The sequence below is a fragment of the Coturnix japonica genome, chromosome 35 (assembly GCF_054131305.1).
Source record: "Coturnix japonica strain WE chromosome 35, WE-NBRP24, whole genome shotgun sequence".
Taxonomy (NCBI): Eukaryota; Metazoa; Chordata; class Aves; order Galliformes; family Phasianidae; genus Coturnix; species Coturnix japonica.
Genome location: NC_140697.1, coordinates 3,970,781 through 3,991,751, shown reverse-complemented (window position 1 = coordinate 3,991,751; position 20,971 = coordinate 3,970,781). Strand labels below are relative to the sequence as shown.

Sequence of the window (20,971 nt, the reverse complement as noted above, 5' to 3'; positions counted from 1 at the left end):
ACTTCTTTATTTTGTAGCAAAAACAATTAACATGATGCCACTTGTATGGCACTGCGCATAGAACTGAAATGACTGAATAAGTAGTGATTAAAAGACATCTCCTCTCACTGTGTTTTCCGCTGTGTAGCGTTTCTAATTCAGAAGTACATTATCCAGACAAAAAGCAAAATAAAATTGGAGCATGGGCTGCCTAAGCCTGTCTTCAGCCATCTCACTTACATTTACGTTACCAGTGCACTTGGCAATCTATCAATCCACTGTGCTCTACTGTGTCAGACATCAAAAGAAACAGAAGTAACCCAATTACCTCACGCAATTGGTTTCCTGTTTCCATTGCCATTAGTTATCTGCAGATTCAGCTTTCTTTCCAGCAAATTTAAAGGCAAGTAGAGTGTCTGAATAAAGGCTATGCTTTACTTGCTTCAATCAGACCTACAAACAGTGAGGTCCCTACACCTTAGGAGGAGGAGGATGAGCTATGCTGTAGATGCTGTGTTCCCTCCTGACTTTCTGTGAGCTGTCTGCATACCAGAAACCAGGATGAAGGAATGTTTCAAACTGTATGAGTCTCATTTAAAAGGAAAAAAGCTTTTCCATCTTGAGATTCTGCAATTAATTAAAGGAATAATCTCACAAAATACGCTGAAGGAGAGAAAGCAGAATGTGGTCAGCTGTCAATCTGGATCCTGTCCCTTTGCCTCTGCACTGGTGCTCCCTTCAGCCCTGGAATGGAAACGAATTCACACGATGGAGCTTCACATGCCACGTTTCCTTCAGTCTGTGATCATTCCCCATTCTCTTTCCATATGGGCAAAATGCTCCTTATGGAGTTCAGTTTGCTAAATAACCTAAGATGAAAAGGCAATGCAAGGAAGTGCATCATTATTCTAAGAGGTTTGTGTGGGTGTTATCAAGCTGTTGGTCAGTTGCAATAGTGACTCAAGCTCTAAGCAGGTGGAAGCTAAGCACGTATTTTTAACTCTTATTTTAATGACATCTTCCTCATTTATGTCAATCCAAAACACGAGTTTTGAAAAAGGTAAAAAAGCCAACTAGACAACAAAAACAAACAAAAACCTCCCCGTTGATTCTACAGCATTAGGCACCAGACCTCTTTAACTTCTGAATTATCAGTTATTGAGCTCAATACTATAAGCCTTGAGGCAATGCACAGAGGTACCTCAGAGAGAACACAAGAAGGCACACATAAATCATTAAAGAACTACTGTGCCTACCATGGAAACAGAGACTCTTAGCCACCCATCTGAACTACTGTACAAACAACCTGAAGATAAACAGGATTGCTCTGCTACGTGTGTGCCATAAAACATATTTTAAGTGTTTTTTATTATCTCTGCAGCTTTACTTCATACTAAGCCTACAGAAAGAATGTGACAGAGCAGTAAGTACTGAGAGTAGCCTTTACAGTTAAAAAAAAAAGGGCAATTATTATCCCCAATTCACAGAGCAAAATGGAAGCACGGAGAAATAAAGTGGCTTTTCACTTTTATCTAAGAATACATACCACAGTAATTGCATAATTCCAAAGTTTCTAATTCATTCTCTGGCAAAAACCATTTCCTTATGCCACGCAATTACAAGGATACTGCATGCTTATTCATTCTCTCAGTTCCATTATTAGTCGAAAAGCACCAGTACTCAACCAGTCCTGCAACAGCTGTCAGCACTCAGTAGTGCCAAAGCCCTTTCCACACATGACTTCCAGCAGTCAGTGTGGTTATCCCTCACAGAATCCACTCAGGGCAAGCCATACCAGGTGTGCACTCTGGGGCATGCAGGTGGAAAAATAGCAGACAGGGATCTCTACAGCAATGCAACATTTGTCTTTTCGAGAGTATTCAGGAACAAAAATAACCAAATCTCTGATACTGTGCAGATCCTGGAAGTCACTGGGTGAGGGTGGAACAAATACCCAGCAAAAGGAAAAGAATGTTGGGCAATGAACTACAAAGGCTTTTTTCTTTAAACACTAGAAATTATTCTGTGGATTAAATTTTTCAAAAAATAATCATAATGAAGAGAACTTCCCAACAAGTTTTCCATGTATTTATGATATTTAATTTGTACATAAGCATTTCAAGGGATAGAAGAGACCCTCAGCTGAGATACTTCAAAAAAAAAAGTCCTTGCCTCCAGAATGTGGGACACTTGCAATGTTAAACAAATTATACATCATAGGAGTCACAGCAGACAAATTAATTTGCACAGGTTATCTACCTTGCAGCAGCTCCACAGATTTTCATGGCTTGTGAAACGCTTGAAAGGTTTGCTACAGCCAACCTTCTCCCTCGTCTCCCTTCCCCGCATTATTCCAGTTTATTCTTGTATATAGGTCAAATTTTCATGCAGAAAAGACCCATATCTTTCTGTGATGTATAAGGCCACAGATGTTAAGTTTTTAAAGCTTCACCAACCCCATGACAATTAATTTAATTTCACAGAAAAGTCTTTAAATAGATTCTCTTTGTAAATGGCATGAGATACTTTGATATAAAAAAAAAAAATCCCACTTTCTGCAGTGATGTAGAACCGCTGATTTTCAGGAAGCATCTGGTGTACCCAATTTTCTACAGTAACCAAACATACCTATTTATCAGTCTTTGAGAAGTAAGGGTGAATTTGTGCATGCATTGATGTTCACTGATAAGTCAACCTCTCCTTAATGAGACTGAGTAACAACCTATTGAGTAATAATAATACCTACACGTTCATAATTTTGCGAGTGAGATTTTTAAGCACTAAGGATTTCTGTAGCGTGCCTTCAGATTACCTGGCATGAGTTAGAAAGAAACAAGTTCCAGACACTACAATTAAAAGTGATGGTTTGGGTAAGAGAATGGAGGACAAAACCCAAAGACTCTTGAGAATTATTAACTTTCTAACACAAAAACACACACACAATAAGATAACATTTATTTATCTAGCTGCAAAATTGCTGCTACAAAACAATGAAAATTGCTGATCTTGGATTTGAGTTATGGCTCATAACGTTTCAAATAACTTTTAGAAACTGCCTAATTTCACATTGATTCAATTTAAGACTCACATACATTTATACGCTGCCTGATGGATTCTTATTAGGTAAGCTGTAAGTTCTGAACTGCTAAGCAGAAAGCTCTATTGAAGTAAGTATTACAGAAAGAAGAAAATATTAAATGTGAGTATATGCATACTGGAGAAAGAGTTCCCAGTCATCACTTTTCCAAAAGGCATAAAATATACAGATGGCGTGCTTCTACCTACTTTGTGTATTTCCAGATGCCAGGTATTTTTCACTTAATTGACAATCTGCTAACCTGCTTTAGCATTCCTCCTGAATCCGAAGAGCAATGGACAGATGGAAGAACACAAGCGTTTCTGCTGCGGGCCTTGAAGCACTACAGTTCTATGGAAACTAAATGTTGGTGAGATTCATGAAATAAGACCCGCTCCCAAAAATACAAGAATTAACACACAAGTGTAGATCGGATGTCCTTCTTTTCCTTTCTCCAGTAGGAGTCAAAAGTCTTCCTGTCCTGGGATACAGGAAGAGAAGAACCATGCAATGAATGACTCCCACAGAAAAGGGAAGCTCAGGCACTCAACACAGAAGAGGCACCCTTGAAAGAGTCACAAAAATGATCATCTCAAGCTCTGCTTCAAAATATAATGTGAAGTTACCTTCACAAAAGCTGGACTTCAGCTTGAGCTCAAGTGCATCCATGCGTCTTACAGGCTTTTTACGTTCCCTAAGTTAAACATGGGAAGCTGTTGCCAAATGCACTTTGGCATAGAACTTCCTAATGGTCAAAGGACCACAATTATGTGCTTGAAAGAAAAAACATGAAGCTCATTTTCTGGAATTCTACATTCTTGTTCTGTAATTATTACTAGTTCTACAACACGTACTGTTTGAAGGTTTTCTTGTAGTTCTATTATTAAATACTGCAATAAGAGTCCACCAAAACATCTCAAGAAACTTCAGGAGATAAAGCTCCACGTAATCAAAACTGAAGAACTGAAGATAATTGGTCATCACTTCTTGAAATGTTATATATTACACTTCAAGAGCATTGCATTATGCTCCGATTAACACATGAAGCATAAAAGTCAATGAACTGAAAATCTTAAGAGCTTGCAGTTGTGCTCAGCTACCTCAGTTTTGAGGCACGTACTAAACATATTGATAGGTATGATATTGCCCAGAATAGATCCATAGAGAATACAACATTACCACTTGCAACACGTCGATCGCTGTAAAAAAACATTGAAATTTTGATGGAGGGGAGGAAGAAGAAAACCAACAAATCGGCAACACTGCTTTAAGTGTTATGCATTGAAGCCACAATCACTTTATTCAGTTTCAGCAATTCAAATGTTTTCCTGTTGATCAAGTTATTAGGTTTGGGAAGGTACACAGGAGATGAAAAGATTCATAAAAGAACACAGATAATATGAAACCAAAGTGGTATGGTAATTACTTCAAAGTATAAAATTTAAGATATGAAAATCATAGGCATAGAGGGGTGTATAAGTTATGACAGTGCTAAGCTATAAAAAACATCTGTTGTGTTGATAGAGAATGAAAATTTAAATAAAAACATTTCCTGGTCTGCTAAGCTGTAACAATATTCTTTTGTTTGTAATCCCTGTAATTTAACTGCTTGACAACTTCATTCACCCTTAGTAGCAAACACAGATATTGATTATCTCCGAACATCCTAACGACTGGAGACCGGGACACCAACCATAAATGTAGAGTTTCTGGTTCCAAGAGAAATTATAGCCTGCCCTACAAGATTGCACAATAAATCAGAGAACAAATCAGCCAACATAGGGCTCTGGGGTCACTGAAGTGATGTTGACACATTACAATAATGAGAACTTGAAACACCTCATGCCCTATTGATTTTTAAGTTGAATCATTGCCACTGCAGGAGATTACAAGACTGTGTACTGGAATCATGACCCACATGGGAGAAGCTGATGAAAAATACAAACAATTGCACCAAAATAGTTCTTTACCTGCGCCTATTATAAATGAATACCCTTCCTTCTCCCCAGAAGGTCTCCGTTTGCAATTCAATGAGCATTTAACTGCTTAGCCATCTCACTTAAAGCATCCTTTCCTTTCTAGTTCCTTGTATATCTCTATTAATTATGTATGTAAAAGATGCAGATGTAAAGCCACACTTTAAGACACCCCACAGAAACTGTGAAATAGATAAACCAGTGCACGATAAATGCTTTTTCATGTCAAATAGCTTTTGTGTTTCATTTAATACCAAATTATTCTACAATACCAAAAAACAACAATCTTAATAATAAACACTGAAGCATTTCCAACCTTGAATGTTCCATGTAAATATCAAAAGTGCGTCTGTAGTAAACAGTATTTGAAGCTTTGCTTTATTCTTGCCAGCAAAAAATTTTAAACATTACTACAGTGTTCTTAATAAAGTGTACCTTTCTAGCAGCTTAAAAAACAGAAGGAATGGGCTAGTAACATAAGGAAGTGAAAGAATAACTCAATGAGGAATTTAATAGCCCATGGCAAACAGAAGAAACCTTCACCTCTCAATGCACTTAATAGGGAGAGGAATTAGAAGTTAGTTAAATCTATCCTAAAGAGCTAAGCTCCTCTTTAGACTCCTTGAAGACATGTTTTTAAGCTCTGCGCTTGGCATTTTTCTCTTTGGGAGGGAGGGAGGTGGAAATCTCAAATTGTTTCTCCAATAGCAAATTGTACACATCAGCTGCACTGAGCATCATAACAACATCAGCAGTAATCATTATTACAAGGGGAAAAAACACTAAAATACTTCAACAGTAGCACTTCCTGTGGAATAACTGGAGGGTCTACTGGCAATTCTAATTACCAACAGACAACACAGGAACTGCAGTACATGACAAGCTACTATAAAAGCAATCCTTCCCTGGAACAAAACTTCCCATCTTTTGCTCCCCTAACAATATTGGTAACAGTTGGGAACTGCAACAATACCTTAAGTGTATTTTGCTAATGTTGATCTAACTTAATTGTCTGGAAGAATGTAATAACTTTCACAATCATTTAACACTAGGCAGCATATCAGGTCTCCTTTCACCATTTTCATCAAAACTGAAGGGAAAAAAGTAGACGGGATAGTCTATTGAGAAAGAAATAACACTGAGGCTTCTTATTTTTTAAAGGAAAAGGAGAGTCAAAATAAATACCGACAGATGGTTGAGAGCACTAGAAAGTTCAACTCTCTTTACCGTGAAAGAACGTGCAATGAAAATTAACAGAAAAGCAGAGGGACATCACTGCTCCCTCTGCAACCTGTTAGTATTTTTCCAAACACAATAGGTAATATATATATAATGGTAGAAATCACTGTCACAGTGTGTTATTGAAGTTGAGTATCCATAGACATTTAAAGACTGTTCAAAATGGAATTGTGATATTTTCATATAAAAAACTTGTTTCCTTAGGAATTAAACTCATCTCCTCAACATGGAGTCAAGACAGAACTTATGGGATGTTCTAGATGTGCTTCTGGGACAGCTGCACAGATCTTCATCTGAATTACCTGGCACGCAATGCCCCATCCTGCAAAAACCAACAGAGGTATAGAAATAAGCTCAAATCTGATTAAGGTGTTGTATTTCTCCACATGGGGTTCTCTGTCTTTTTCTGGCAAAGCTTTCAGAAATGGTTGATAATTCACATCACATGACTTAAGCTCTTGGATAAATTTGTGTGGTTTCCATCATTTCCTTTGCAATACTGAAAAAGATACGGGGTTCTTTAGTTAACCACAAGATGTCACTGTTGTTAAATTCAAATTTGAAAAATGGCATATTTATCTGAACTGAAAAAAATAGAATGGTGAGGTACTGTTAATTTCACATTTTGTTTGTTCCTTCAAGGATATCACAGCAGTGATTAACTTAGCTGGATGATTCGACATCTTTCAGATTGTCTGACTCCAAACAATATGATCTGAACACAACCAGTTAATGCAAAAACATCATAATACTGTCAATATTAAAATACTTCTGCTATTTACTGACTCAAGAGGTATTGCTGGACTATTTTTGTATTCTTACCTCCTCCAAGTTCATAAGCCTCATTAAGAACATCAATGCATTATTATAGCACATTATATTTCTAAAAAGGATAAAAGTCTGCCCACATGGCAATGTGGAATTTGAACAAAATAAACTGCATGACAGGCCCATAAGGCTGCTGAGGCATCATACCCAAATGGGGGAGGGAATCCTACCATAACCTGCTCCATGACCCTTCAGCACGTGTCTTTTTGTGGTCTATCATTTTAAAACATAAAAAGCACTTCCTAGAAAATTCAGATTGATGCAAGGGCTGAACCTCATTCAATCCTGTCTCCCAGTCACTCGAGCTGTACAGAGAATGGAGACCTGAGATAACAGAATTCCTGTAAAATATGTTCTTTATACCTTATAACTAAAAATCCAACCATATATATTCTTTAGAACTGGATTTTGCTTGTTGCCATACCACGGACAAAAGATTCAAAGTAACTTTTCTTGAACACTTGCCTTCTTTTTGATATATCAGGACCATTTTTACTCTATAATCCCTTTGTATTCCTCACTAGCCCACTGTGCCCCATATTTGGGGTATGTTAAAAGTCACACCATATCACCTTCCAACTTCACACACTATAATGTGATTCATTCTTTTATACTGCCGTCACTAAAAAGTTGTCCCAAACAGGGGGATGGGAAGTAGGTTCTTGTAAAGTTCAGCTCCTGTGAGTGTTGGAGGCTGTTTAATTTGTTCTAAAAAGTCCAGAAGCAGATCTATGAATAACCACATAAGGAATAACAAATACATTTCCCTCACCACATTCAAGCTTTAAACTATCAGAAAAGAAAGCAGAAATGAAAAATACTACAATAGGTAGAGGTGTTTTATTCAGGCTTCCTGTTTCACCATCTGTATTGACATTTTTAACACTTCATCACAATGAGAAATTAGAAAAGGAATCGTAATTGTAAATATTGAATATGACTGCTACGTTTTCTCATTCCCTCTCTCATTTGTTATAAGATACTGCAGTGTATCTCGTGTCTCTCTTGTTAGCATTTCATAGAGCACTTCCACAAACATACGTTTGGTCTTGTTCTCAGCACTTTGTTCTGTCATCGCGACAGATGGCTTTACACTGAAGCATATGAAAATATTAAATTCTCCATAAACCTGTTGAAGTATGAAATGTCTGCAAGTAATCACTATCTTGGCAACTACTTCTTTAATACAGGTATTACAGTGTACTATGCAGTGTTCCCATACTGACTTCAGATTTGACATTGCCCACCATAAACTCAGTTCTCACTCAGCTTATTTAGTAGTAGCACGGCTTGATTCAAAATGATGTCACTTCTAAGCAGAAAAGAGCATTTTAGTTATTGTCTTTCTGATTACCACTGAGTAATAAAATCACATTAGAAAGATTAAATTTAGTCACATCAGGTAATTGTGTCAGCGCATGAAGGAATCTGGAGCACTACAGGACTTGGTTTGTTTCTGTCTCCTCTCTGACATTAAGACAGATGTTATATTTATTTTCAACAGCTGTTGGTAGAACATTGTCCTCGCAGACTTGATTCCAGATTTCTCTCACATCATATTCTATCCTATGGCAAACTGGCCACTAGCTCTGCAAGCTTAAAGAGAGAGCAAAGAGGATGTTCACAATGCTTATCACTCTCATGACACCTATACTAAACCAAGAAAATTCACTTTCAATTTGCAAACCAGGACAAACGTGAATACTCCTTAAACATATATTAACAAAGCAGTCCAGAAAGAACCCTACAGCTCATCTAAGGTTGCAAGGCAGCATGGGCAGGGACACCTCCCATTGGGCCAGGCTACTCCATGCTCCGCCCAGCCCAGCCTTGAGCACTGCCAGAGATGGGGCACCCACAACTGCCTTGGACAGCCTGTATCCAGGCTCAGAAGTTCTTCCAGATATCCAACCTAAAACAATTCTCTTTGTCCTATCACTTTGCTCATGATAAAGTACTCGTCTCTAGCCTTTTCAGGCTGAACAGGCTTCCCCAGAACAAGACCAAGCAAGAGTCTTGACACCATAAAGTCATGGAGTGTGACATCACCGGGCAATGGACTGTGACCTCACAGCTCTGCACTGCTCATACTGGGGCGCAGCAGAGCCTGACCCAGCCGAGCTTGTTCCTGGTGTCTGGCTGAGCACGTTGGCGAGGTCTAGAGACCCAGCGAGGCTTTCTTGGTTTGTGCTGCGGGGTTTTGGGAGCTGTTCTCAGTGCCCAACCCCACCACATTCCCTGTATTTCCCTGGCACTGCCTGGATCAGGCAGCCGGGTCCCAAAAAGCGCAGTCGAGGCAGAGGAGGTGAGAGATGGGGGGTCACATCCCTGGGGTGGCCACAGGGTTCAGGGAGCTGCTAAGGCTGCATCTACAGCCAGCAGGGAATGGGGTGGCTGATGGACCAGGCCACAACTGCTGCCTACCCCAGGACACAAACTGACTATGGCATCTCCTTGCAGCATTTGGGACTCACTCCAGAAGGGGAGCACATTTCCATCTCCTGCTGCCCAGCCCAGAACGTGGCCATGGAGGAGCAGTTCTGTGCCATCTGCCGAGACGCAAGACCTGACACCTACGTGGTGCCCTGCGAGCACCACTTCTGTCTCCGCTGCATCCTGCAGTGGACCTTGAGGAAATTCACCTGCCCGCTCTGCAGGAGGCTCATGAGTACCATCCACTTCGCAGTGCGGGCAGATGGCTCTCTGCCCTGTGTCATCACGCTGCCATCCGAGTACGAGGCAGAGAGCCACGATACAGCCTCCCTGTGGGACGTGGCCGCCCCGCACCCAGCTCCATCGGGCAGCCCCACCGAGCACGGAGAAGAGGAGCTCCCCGGCACGTCCCACACGGCTCCAAGGGATGCAGACGCCGGTCCCAGCCTTACACCCGTCCCCGGGGAGGAGCACGAGCCCCAACGGGAGGCAGCAGCGGCACCTTCAGCCCAGGCCTGCAGCAGCAGCCCCCAACGGGAGGCAGCAGCGGCACCTTCAGCCCAGGCCTGCAGCAGCAGCCCCCAACGGGAGGCAGCAGCGGCACCTTCAGCCCAGGCCTGCAGCAGCAGCAGCAGCAGCCCCACCGCTGCCCAGCGGGGCAGGGACGGCTTGGCCCGCAGGTCCGGCCGCCCCAGGAAGAGGAGGGCCCGCAGCTCCTGGAGCACTTCGCAACCCCGAAAGAAGCCGCCCCCGCGGCACCATTAGCAGCATCCATCGTTGTTAATAAATAACATTGAGAACTACACGGCTGTTCTGCCTCGGTTCTACTCGGAGCAAAACGTGCAGCACGTGGGCGCTGCCCGAAATGGCGGCTGCTGTTCCTGGACTCGGGGCACGAGAGTTATTCAGTGCTCTACAGCAACGTTCCCTCGGGTTCTGCTGCTGTAAGCAGAGATCAGTGCCTGTCCCTCATCTCTCATGTGAGGAAGCAATAGGACTGGTGTTGGAATGGTGTCTCTCAAGTTCCAATGCAGAGAACTGCTGTGGCCAGCAGCATAAACAGAGAAAACACCAAATATCCTGATTTGTGAGGGACTCGCAAAGTTCACAGAATGATAGAGCAGCTTAGGTGCTTTTTAAGATCCTTTACAGCCCATTTCCTACCCCCTGCCACGGGCTGTTAGCCAGCCACCAGATCAGGCTGCCCAGGCTCCCCATCCAGCCTTCAACCCCTTCAAGGCCTCTCTCTTCACTCAGTGTAGCCCAGGAAAGCCAAAAGGTTGGACACCCACACTGAAACCCACAGCCATTGAAATACACTAAAATTCAATCACAGGGAACCACACTGTTGACCGGCCACCAGCTTGATGGTAACCCCATGTATATGATGGGTCTTTGAGTTCAACCCATCAGCCAGTTGTTCACATGCTTGTATAAGCTGTCTGCTGGACAGTCTGTATATCAAAAGCTTTGTTTAAACCTCCCAAATACCCCACATCCTTAGCCTTCCCTTGGTCCACACAGTGGGAAAGGTTGTCGTATGCATGCCTCCTATTGCACTCTATCTCAAATTAAAATTAGGCCCAAGAGAAGATCCAAAATCATACCAGAAATTTGTAGTAGGCCACTATATTGAGAATTCTATTTTTTGGTGGGAAAATGTTTGAAATACTGAATCATTGCCCTCCCTCACTTATGCATAATAATCAAACAACTGAATCAGAGCTTTGGTTAACCTATCTTCATGAAAAATACATACTAGAAATAGGTCTGCTGAGTGGGAAGTAACTTCAGTTTTTGAGACTTTCTACTAAAGTAAAAGGAACATACAGGGATAAGATAAATTAATTCTATATTATGTCTTTACATGTAAAACATGTAAAGAAAACATCTGAAACTTTCCTAAAAGCTTCCAGTGACAGAAATCCCATAATCTTCCTAGTCCAACTAATTAAATATTAAGTAGTTTTACTAACAGCAAGTCTTCCTAATACCTATTTTTTCTCTTGTTGCAATTAAAGTCCATAGATTCATGTCTTCCTCACTGCAGACACGGAGAAGAAAACATCAATGCTGTTACCTCCAAAAAAAAATAGAACTTTAAAATCTCTTCAAAGAAAAATAGTCTACTGCCTGTAATGTTGAGAGATCAAATAAAACATCTGATACTAACTCAAGTCAAATTTATTCTTGTAGTTCTCCTTCATGCAGGAAACTAAAAGGGAAATTTCTGAGTAGGAAAAAAAGGAATGATTCCTTTTAAAATGCCAAAATGAAACACCAAAGTTGTAACGCTATTACTTTCTTTCCATCCATGTTACCAGCTTTATTAAAATATTGATAAAATTTGTTAAATTTCTAAAATAATTTAAAAGAACCCTCAGCCTCCACTGTCACATTTGGGCATAGTGAATATGTAGGGCTTAGGATTTATTTAGGCTATTGTGTTGTTAATTTGTACCGTAAAGGAAGTAGAGACGTGGAGATGTTTTTCAAGTCTGAATTTAAATTAAGCTGTCCACGTTATTATGATGGATCAATGGCAGATTGCATTGAGAAATGAGGGATGAGTATTTTTTATCAGCAGTCTTGTCTCCCTGGTGGCTTTATCACACTGCCAACACTAGCTGCCAACACTAGCTGCCAACACTAACTGCCAACACTAACTGCCAACACTAACTGCCAACACTAACTGCCAACACTAACTGCCAACACTAACTGCCAACACTAACTGCCAACACTAATACATCATAATACTGTCAATATTAAAATACTTCTGCTATTTACTGACTCAAGAGGTATTGCTGGACTATTTTTGTATTCTTACCTCCTCCAAGTTCATAAGCCTCATTAAGAACATCAATGCATTATTATAGCACATTATATTTCTAAAAAGGATAAAAGTCTGCCCACATGGCAATGTGGAATTTGAACAAAATAAACTGCATGACAGGCCCATAAGGCTGCTGAGGCATCATACCCAAATGGGGGAGGGAATCCTACCATAACCTGCTCCATGACCCTTCAGCACGTGTCTTTTTGTGGTCTATCATTTTAAAACATAAAAAGCACTTCCTAGAAAATTCAGATTGATGCAAGGGCTGAACCTCATTCAATCCTGTCTCCCAGTCACTCGAGCTGTACAGAGAATGGAGACCTGAGATAACAGAATTCCTGTAAAATATGTTCTTTATACCTTATAACTAAAAATCCAACCATATATATTCTTTAGAACTGGATTTTGCTTGTTGCCATACCACGGACAAAAGATTCAAAGTAACTTTTCTTGAACACTTGCCTTCTTTTTGATATATCAGGACCATTTTTACTCTATAATCCCTTTGTATTCCTCACTAGCCCACTGTGCCCCATATTTGGGGTATGTTAAAAGTCACACCATATCACCTTCCAACTTCACACACTATAATGTGATTCATTCTTTTATACTGCCGTCACTAAAAAGTTGTCCCAAACAGGGGGATGGGAAGTAGGTTCTTGTAAAGTTCAGCTCCTGTGAGTGTTGGAGGCTGTTTAATTTGTTCTAAAAAGTCCAGAAGCAGATCTATGAATAACCACATAAGGAATAACAAATACATTTCCCTCACCACATTCAAGCTTTAAACTATCAGAAAAGAAAGCAGAAATGAAAAATACTACAATAGGTAGAGGTGTTTTATTCAGGCTTCCTGTTTCACCATCTGTATTGACATTTTTAACACTTCATCACAATGAGAAATTAGAAAAGGAATCGTAATTGTAAATATTGAATATGACTGCTACGTTTTCTCATTCCCTCTCTCATTTGTTATAAGATACTGCAGTGTATCTCGTGTCTCTCTTGTTAGCATTTCATAGAGCACTTCCACAAACATACGTTTGGTCTTGTTCTCAGCACTTTGTTCTGTCACCGCGACAGATGGCTTTACACTGAAGCATATGAAAATATTAAATTCTCCATAAACCTGTTGAAGTATGAAATGTCTGCAAGTAATCACTATCTTGGCAACTACTTCTTTAATACAGGTATTACAGTGTACTATGCAGTGTTCCCATACTGACTTCAGATTTGACATTGCCCACTCTAAACTCAGTTCTCACTCAGCTTATTTAGTAGTAGCACGGCTTGATTCAAAATGATGTCACTTCTAAGCAGAAAAGAGCATTTTAGTTATTGTCTTTCTGATTACCACTGAGTAATAAAATCACATTAGAAAGATTAAATTTAGTCACATCAGGTAATTGTGTCAGCGCATGAAGGAATCTGGAGCACTACAGGACTTGGTTTGTTTCTGTCTCCTCTCTGACATTAAGACAGATGTTATATTTATTTTCAACAGCTGTTGGTAGAACATTGTCCTCGCAGACTTGATTCCAGATTTCTCTCACATCATATTCTATCCTATGGCAAACTGGCCACTAGCTCTGCAAGCTTAAAGAGAGAGCAAAGAGGATGTTCACAATGCTTATCACTCTCATGACACCTATACTAAACCAAGAAAATTCACTTTCAATTTGCAAACCAGGACAAACGTGAATACTCCTTAAACATATATTAACAAAGCAGTCCAGAAAGAACCCTACAGCTCATCTAAGGTTGCAAGGCAGCATGGGCAGGGACACCTCCCATTGGGCCAGGCTACTCCATGCTCCGCCCAGCCCAGCCTTGAGCACTGCCAGAGATGGGGCACCCACAACTGCCTTGGACAGCCTGTATCCAGGCTCAGAAGTTCTTCCAGATATCCAACCTAAAACAATTCTCTTTGTCCTATCACTTTGCTCATGATAAAGTACTCGTCTCTAGCCTTTTCAGGCTGAACAGGCTTCCCCAGAACAAGACCAAGCAAGAGTCTTGACACCATAAAGTCATGGAGTGTGACATCACCGGGCAATGGACTGTGACCTCACAGCTCTGCACTGCTCATACTGGGGCGCAGCAGAGCCTGACCCAGCCGAGCTTGTTCCTGGTGTCTGGCTGAGCACGTTGGCGAGGTCTAGAGACCCAGCGAGGCTTTCTTGGTTTGTGCTGCGGGGTTTTGGGAGCTGTTCTCAGTGCCCAACCCCACCACATTCCCTGTATTTCCCTGGCACTGCCTGGATCAGGCAGCCGGGTCCCAAAAAGCGCAGTCGAGGCAGAGGAGGTGAGAGATGGGGGGTCACATCCCTGGGGTGGCCACAGGGTTCAGGGAGCTGCTAAGGCTGCATCTACAGCCAGCAGGGAATGGGGTGGCTGATGGACCAGGCCACAACTGCTGCCTACCCCAGGACACAAACTGACTATGGCATCTCCTTGCAGCATTTGGGACTCACTCCAGAAGGGGAGCACATTTCCATCTCCTGCTGCCCAGCCCAGAACGTGGCCATGGAGGAGCAGTTCTGTGCCATCTGCCGAGACGCAAGACCTGACACCTACGTGGTGCCCTGCGAGCACCACTTCTGTCTCCGCTGCATCCTGCAGTGGACCTTGAGGAAATTCACCTGCCCGCTCTGCAGGAGGCTCATGAGTACCATCCACTTCGCAGTGCGGGCAGATGGCTCTCTGCCCTGTGTCATCACGCTGCCATCCGAGTACGAGGCAGAGAGCCACGATACAGCCTCCCTGTGGGACGTGGCCGCCCCGCACCCAGCTCCATCGGGCAGCCCCACCGAGCACGGAGAAGAGGAGCTCCCCGGCACGTCCCACACGGCTCCAAGGGATGCAGACGCCGGTCCCAGCCTTACACCCGTCCCCGGGGAGGAGCACGAGCCCCAACGGGAGGCAGCAGCGGCACCTTCAGCCCAGGCCTGCAGCAGCAGCCCCCAACGGGAGGCAGCAGCGGCACCTTCAGCCCAGGCCTGCAGCAGCAGCCCCCAACGGGAGGCAGCAGCGGCACCTTCAGCCCAGGCCTGCAGCAGCAGCAGCAGCAGCCCCACCGCTGCCCAGCGGGGCAGGGACGGCTTGGCCCGCAGGTCCGGCCGCCCCAGGAAGAGGAGGGCCCGCAGCTCCTGGAGCACTTCGCAACCCCGAAAGAAGCCGCCCCCGCGGCACCATTAGCAGCATCCATCGTTGTTAATAAATAACATTGAGAACTACACGGCTGTTCTGCCTCGGTTCTACTCGGAGCAAAACGTGCAGCACGTGGGCGCTGCCCGAAATGGCGGCTGCTGTTCCTGGACTCGGGGCACGAGAGTTATTCAGTGCTCTACAGCAACGTTCCCTCGGGTTCTGCTGCTGTAAGCAGAGATCAGTGCCTGTCCCTCATCTCTCATGTGAGGAAGCAATAGGACTGGTGTTGGAATGGTGTCTCTCAAGTTCCAATGCAGAGAACTGCTGTGGCCAGCAGCATAAACAGAGAAAACACCAAATATCCTGATTTGTGAGGGACTCGCAAAGTTCACAGAATGATAGAGCAGCTTAGGTGCTTTTTAAGATCCTTTACAGCCCATTTCCTACCCCCTGCCACGGGCTGTTAGCCAGCCACCAGATCAGGCTGCCCAGGCTCCCCATCCAGCCTTCAACCCCTTCAAGGCCTCTCTCTTCACTCAGTGTAGCCCAGGAAAGCCAAAAGGTTGGACACCCACACTGAAACCCACAGCCATTGAAATACACTAAAATTCAATCACAGGGAACCACACTGTTGACCGGCCACCAGCTTGATGGTAACCCCATGTATATGATGGGTCTTTGAGTTCAACCCATCAGCCAGTTGTTCACATGCTTGTATAAGCTGTCTGCTGGACAGTCTGTATATCAAAAGCTTTGTTTAAACCTCCCAAATACCCCACATCCTTAGCCTTCCCTTGGTCCACACAGTGGGAAAGGTTGTCGTATGCATGCCTCCTATTGCACTCTATCTCAAATTAAAATTAGGCCCAAGAGAAGATCCAAAATCATACCAGAAATTTGTAGTAGGCCACTATATTGAGAATTCTATTTTTTGGTGGGAAAATGTTTGAAATACTGAATCATTGCCCTCCCTCACTTATGCATAATAATCAAACAACTGAATCAGAGCTTTGGTTAACCTATCTTCATGAAAAATACATACTAGAAATAGGTCTGCTGAGTGGGAAGTAACTTCAGTTTTTGAGACTTTCTACTAAAGTAAAAGGAACATACAGGGATAAGATAAATTAATTCTATATTATGTCTTTACATGTAAAACATGTAAAGAAAACATCTGAAACTTTCCTAAAAGCTTCCAGTGACAGAAATCCCATAATCTTCCTAGTCCAACTAATTAAATATTAAGTAGTTTTACTAACAGCAAGTCTTCCTAATACCTATTTTTTCTCTTGTTGCAATTAAAGTCCATAGATTCATGTCTTCCTCACTGCAGACACGGAGAAGAAAACATCAATGCTGTTACCTCCAAAAAAAAATAGAACTTTAAAATCTCTTCAAAGAAAAATAGTCTACTGCCTGTAATGTTGAGAGATCAAATAAAACATCTGATACTAACTCAAGTCAAATTTATTCTTGTAGTTCTCCTTCATGCAGGAAACTAAAAGGGAAATTTCTGAGTAGGAAAAAAAGGAATGATTCCTTTTAAAATGCCAAAATGAAACACCAAAGTTGTAACGCTATTACTTTCTTTCCATCCATGTTACCAGCTTTATTAAAATATTGATAAAATTTGTTAAATTTCTAAAATAATTTAAAAGAACCCTCAGCCTCCACTGTCACATTTGGGCATAGTGAATATGTAGGGCTTAGGATTTATTTAGGCTATTGTGTTGTTAATTTGTACCGTAAAGGAAGTAGAGACGTGGAGATGTTTTTCAAGTCTGAATTTAAATTAAGCTGTCCACGTTATTATGATGGATCAATGGCAGATTGCATTGAGAAATGAGGGATGAGTATTTTTTATCAGCAGTCTTGTCTCCCTGGTGGCTTTATCACACTGCCAACACTAGCTGCCAACACTAGCTGCCAACACTAACTGCCAACACTAACTGCCAACACTAACTGCCAACACTAACTGCCAACACTAACTGCCAACACTAACTGCCAACACTAACTGCCAACACTAATACATCATAATACTGTCAATATTAAAATACTTCTGCTATTTACTGACTCAAGAGGTATTGCTGGACTATTTTTGTATTCTTACCTCCTCCAAGTTCATAAGCCTCATTAAGAACATCAATGCATTATTATAGCACATTATATTTCTAAAAAGGATAAAAGTCTGCCCACATGGCAATGTGGAATTTGAACAAAATAAACTGCATGACAGGCCCATAAGGCTGCTGAGGCATCATACCCAAATGGGGGAGGGAATCCTACCATAACCTGCTCCATGACCCTTCAGCACGTGTCTTTTTGTGGTCTATCATTTTAAAACATAAAAAGCACTTCCTAGAAAATTCAGATTGATGCAAGGGCTGAACCTCATTCAATCCTGTCTCCCAGTCACTCGAGCTGTACAGAGAATGGAGACCTGAGATAACAGAATTCCTGTAAAATATGTTCTTTATACCTTATAACTAAAAATCCAACCATATATATTCTTTAGAACTGGATTTTGCTTGTTGCCATACCACGGACAAAAGATTCAAAGTAACTTTTCTTGAACACTTGCCTTCTTTTTGATATATCAGGACCATTTTTACTCTATAATCCCTTTGTATTCCTCACTAGCCCACTGTGCCCCATATTTGGGGTATGTTAAAAGTCACACCATATCACCTTCCAACTTCACACACTATAATGTGATTCATTCTTTTATACTGCCGTCACTAAAAAGTTGTCCCAAACAGGGGGATGGGAAGTAGGTTCTTGTAAAGTTCAGCTCCTGTGAGTGTTGGAGGCTGTTTAATTTGTTCTAAAAAGTCCAGAAGCAGATCTATGAATAACCACATAAGGAATAACAAATACATTTCCCTCACCACATTCAAGCTTTAAACTATCAGAAAAGAAAGCAGAAATGAAAAATACTACAATAGGTAGAGGTGTTTTATTCAGGCTTCCTGTTTCACCATCTGTATTGACATTTTTAACACTTCATCACAATGAGAAATTAGAAAAGGAATCGTAATTGTAAATATTGAATATGACTGCTACGTTTTCTCATTCCCTCTCTCATTTGTTATAAGATACTGCAGTGTATCTCGTGTCTCTCTTGTTAGCATTTCATAGAGCACTTCCACAAACATACGTTTGGTCTTGTTCTCAGCACTTTGTTCTGTCACCGCGACAGATGGCTTTACACTGAAGCATATGAAAATATTAAATTCTCCATAAACCTGTTGAAGTATGAAATGTCTGCAAGTAATCACTATCTTGGCAACTACTTCTTTAATACAGGTATTACAGTGTACTATGCAGTGTTCCCATACTGACTTCAGATTTGACATTGCCCACTCTAAACTCAGTTCTCACTCAGCTTATTTAGTAGTAGCACGGCTTGATTCAAAATGATGTCACTTCTAAGCCGAAAAGAGCATTTTAGTTATTGTCTTTCTGATTACCACTGAGTAATAAAATCACATTAGAAAGATTAAATTTAGTCACATCAGGTAATTGTGTCAGCGCATGAAGGAATCTGGAGCACTACAGGACTTGGTTTGTTTCTGTCTCCTCTCTGACATTAAGACAGATGTTATATTTATTTTCAACAGCTGTTGGTAGAACATTGTCCTCGCAGACTTGATTCCAGATTTCTCTCACATCATATTCTATCCTATGGCAAACTGGCCACTAGCTCTGCAAGCTTAAAGAGAGAGCAAAGAGGATGTTCACAATGCTTATCACTCTCATGACACCTATACTAAACCAAGAAAATTCACTTTCAATTTGCAAACCAGGACAAACGTGAATACTCCTTAAACATATATTAACAAAGCAGTCCAGAAAGAACCCTACAGCTCATCTAAGGTTGCAAGGCAGCATGGGCAGGGACACCTCCCATTGGGCCAGGCTACTCCATGCTCCGCCCAGCCCAGCCTTGAGCACTGCCAGAGATGGGGCACCCACAACTGCCTTGGACAGCCTGTATCCAGGCTCAGAAGTTCTTCCAGATATCCAACCTAAAACAATTCTCTTTGTCCTATCACTTTGCTCATGATAAAGTACTCGTCTCTAGCCTTTTCAGGCTGAACAGGCTTCCCCAGAACAAGACCAAGCAAGAGTCTTGACACCATAAAGTCATGGAGTGTGACATCACCGGGCAATGGACTGTGACCTCACAGCTCTGCACTGCTCATACTGGGGCGCAGCAGAGCCTGACCCAGCCGAGCTTGTTCCTGGTGTCTGGCTGAGCACGTTGGCGAGGTCTAGAGACCCAGCGAGGCTTTCTTGGTTTGTGCTGCGGGGTTTTGGGAGCTGTTCTCAGTGCCCAACCCCACCACATTCCCTGTATTTCCCTGGCACTGCCTGGATCAGGCAGCCGGGTCCCAAAAAGCGCAGTCGAGGCAGAGGAGGTGAGAGATGGGGGGTCACATCCCTGGGGTGGCCACAGGGTTCAGGGAGCTGCTAAGGCTGCATCTACAGCCAGCAGGGAATGGGGTGGCTGATGGACCAGGCCACAACTGCTGCCTACCCCAGGACACAAACTGACTATGGCATCTCCTTGCAGCATTTGGGACTCACTCCAGAAGGGGAGCACATTTCCATCTCCTGCTGCCCAGCCCAGAACGTGGCCATGGAGGAGCAGTTCTGTGCCATCTGCCGAGACGCAAGACCTGACACCTACGTGGTGCCCTGCGAGCACCACTTCTGTCTCCGCTGCATCCTGCAGTGGACCTTGAGGAAATTCACCTGCCCGCTCTGCAGGAGGCTCATGAGTACCATCCACTTCGCAGTGCGGGCAGATGGCTCTCTGCCCTGTGTCATCACGCTGCCATCCGAGTACGAGGCAGAGAGCCACGATACAGCCTCCCTGTGGGACGTGGCCGCCCCGCACCCAGCTCCATCGGGCAGCCCCACCGAGCACGGAGAAGAGGAGCTCCCCGGCACGTCCCACACGGCTCCAAGGGATGCAGACGCCGGTCCCAGCCTTACACCCGTCCCCGGGGAGGAGCACGAGCCCCAACGGGAGGCAGCAGCGGCACCTTCAGCCCAGGCCTGCAGCAGCAGCCCCCAACGGGAGGCAGCAGCGGCACCTTCAGCCCAGGCCTGCAGCAGCAGCCCCCAACGGGAGGCAGCAGCGGCACCTTCAGCCCAGGCCTGCAGCAGCAGCAGCAGCAGCCCCACCGCTGCCCAGCGGGGCAGGGACGGCTTGGCCCGCAGGTCCGGCCGCCCCAGGAAGAGGAGGGCCCGCAGCTCCTGGAGCACTTCGCAACCCCGAAAGAAGCCGCCCCCGCGGCACCATTAGCAGCATCCATCGTTGTTAATAAATAACATTGAGAACTACACGGCTGTTCTGCCTCGGTTCTACTCGGAGCAAAACGTGCAGCACGTGGGCGCTGCCCGAAATGGCGGCTGCTGTTCCTGGACTCGGGGCACGAGAGTTATTCA

General features: G+C 43.1%; 4 protein-coding genes across 10 annotated transcripts in view; 3 read left to right on the top strand and 1 right to left on the bottom strand.

Moving 5' to 3' along the window:
- Positions 1–20,971, bottom strand: part of LOC146755229 (rho GTPase-activating protein 32-like) — a 338,547-nt gene that overhangs the window by 288,936 nt on the left and 28,640 nt on the right. The window lies entirely within an intron of this gene.
- Positions 8,547–10,414, top strand: LOC146755236 (uncharacterized). Its single transcript, XM_085526252.1, has 2 exons — positions 8,547–9,403; positions 9,559–10,414. Exon 2 carries the CDS (start codon positions 9,625–9,627, stop codon positions 10,294–10,296), a length of 672 nt encoding a protein of 223 aa, XP_085382378.1. The 5' UTR covers positions 8,547–9,403; positions 9,559–9,624; the 3' UTR covers positions 10,297–10,414.
- On the top strand, positions 10,446–15,679 carry LOC146755235 (uncharacterized). Its single transcript, XM_085526246.1, has 2 exons — positions 10,446–14,669; positions 14,825–15,679. Exon 2 carries the CDS (start codon positions 14,891–14,893, stop codon positions 15,560–15,562), a length of 672 nt encoding a protein of 223 aa, XP_085382372.1. The 5' UTR covers positions 10,446–14,669; positions 14,825–14,890; the 3' UTR covers positions 15,563–15,679.
- Positions 15,712–20,946, top strand: LOC146755234 (uncharacterized). The gene is made up of 2 exons (XM_085526249.1): positions 15,712–19,935; positions 20,091–20,946. The coding sequence occupies exon 2, from the start codon at positions 20,157–20,159 to the stop codon at positions 20,826–20,828; it is 672 nt and encodes a 223-aa protein (XP_085382375.1). The 5' UTR covers positions 15,712–19,935; positions 20,091–20,156; the 3' UTR covers positions 20,829–20,946.

Excerpts from the sequence above, each read along its gene's own strand:
- LOC146755235 (XM_085526246.1), top strand. The coding sequence starts at position 14,891 with ATGGAGGAGCAGTTCTGTGCCATCTGCCGAGACGCAAGACCTGACACC.
- LOC146755234 (XM_085526249.1), top strand. The coding sequence starts at position 20,157 with ATGGAGGAGCAGTTCTGTGCCATCTGCCGAGACGCAAGACCTGACACC.
- LOC146755236 (XM_085526252.1), top strand. The coding sequence starts at position 9,625 with ATGGAGGAGCAGTTCTGTGCCATCTGCCGAGACGCAAGACCTGACACC.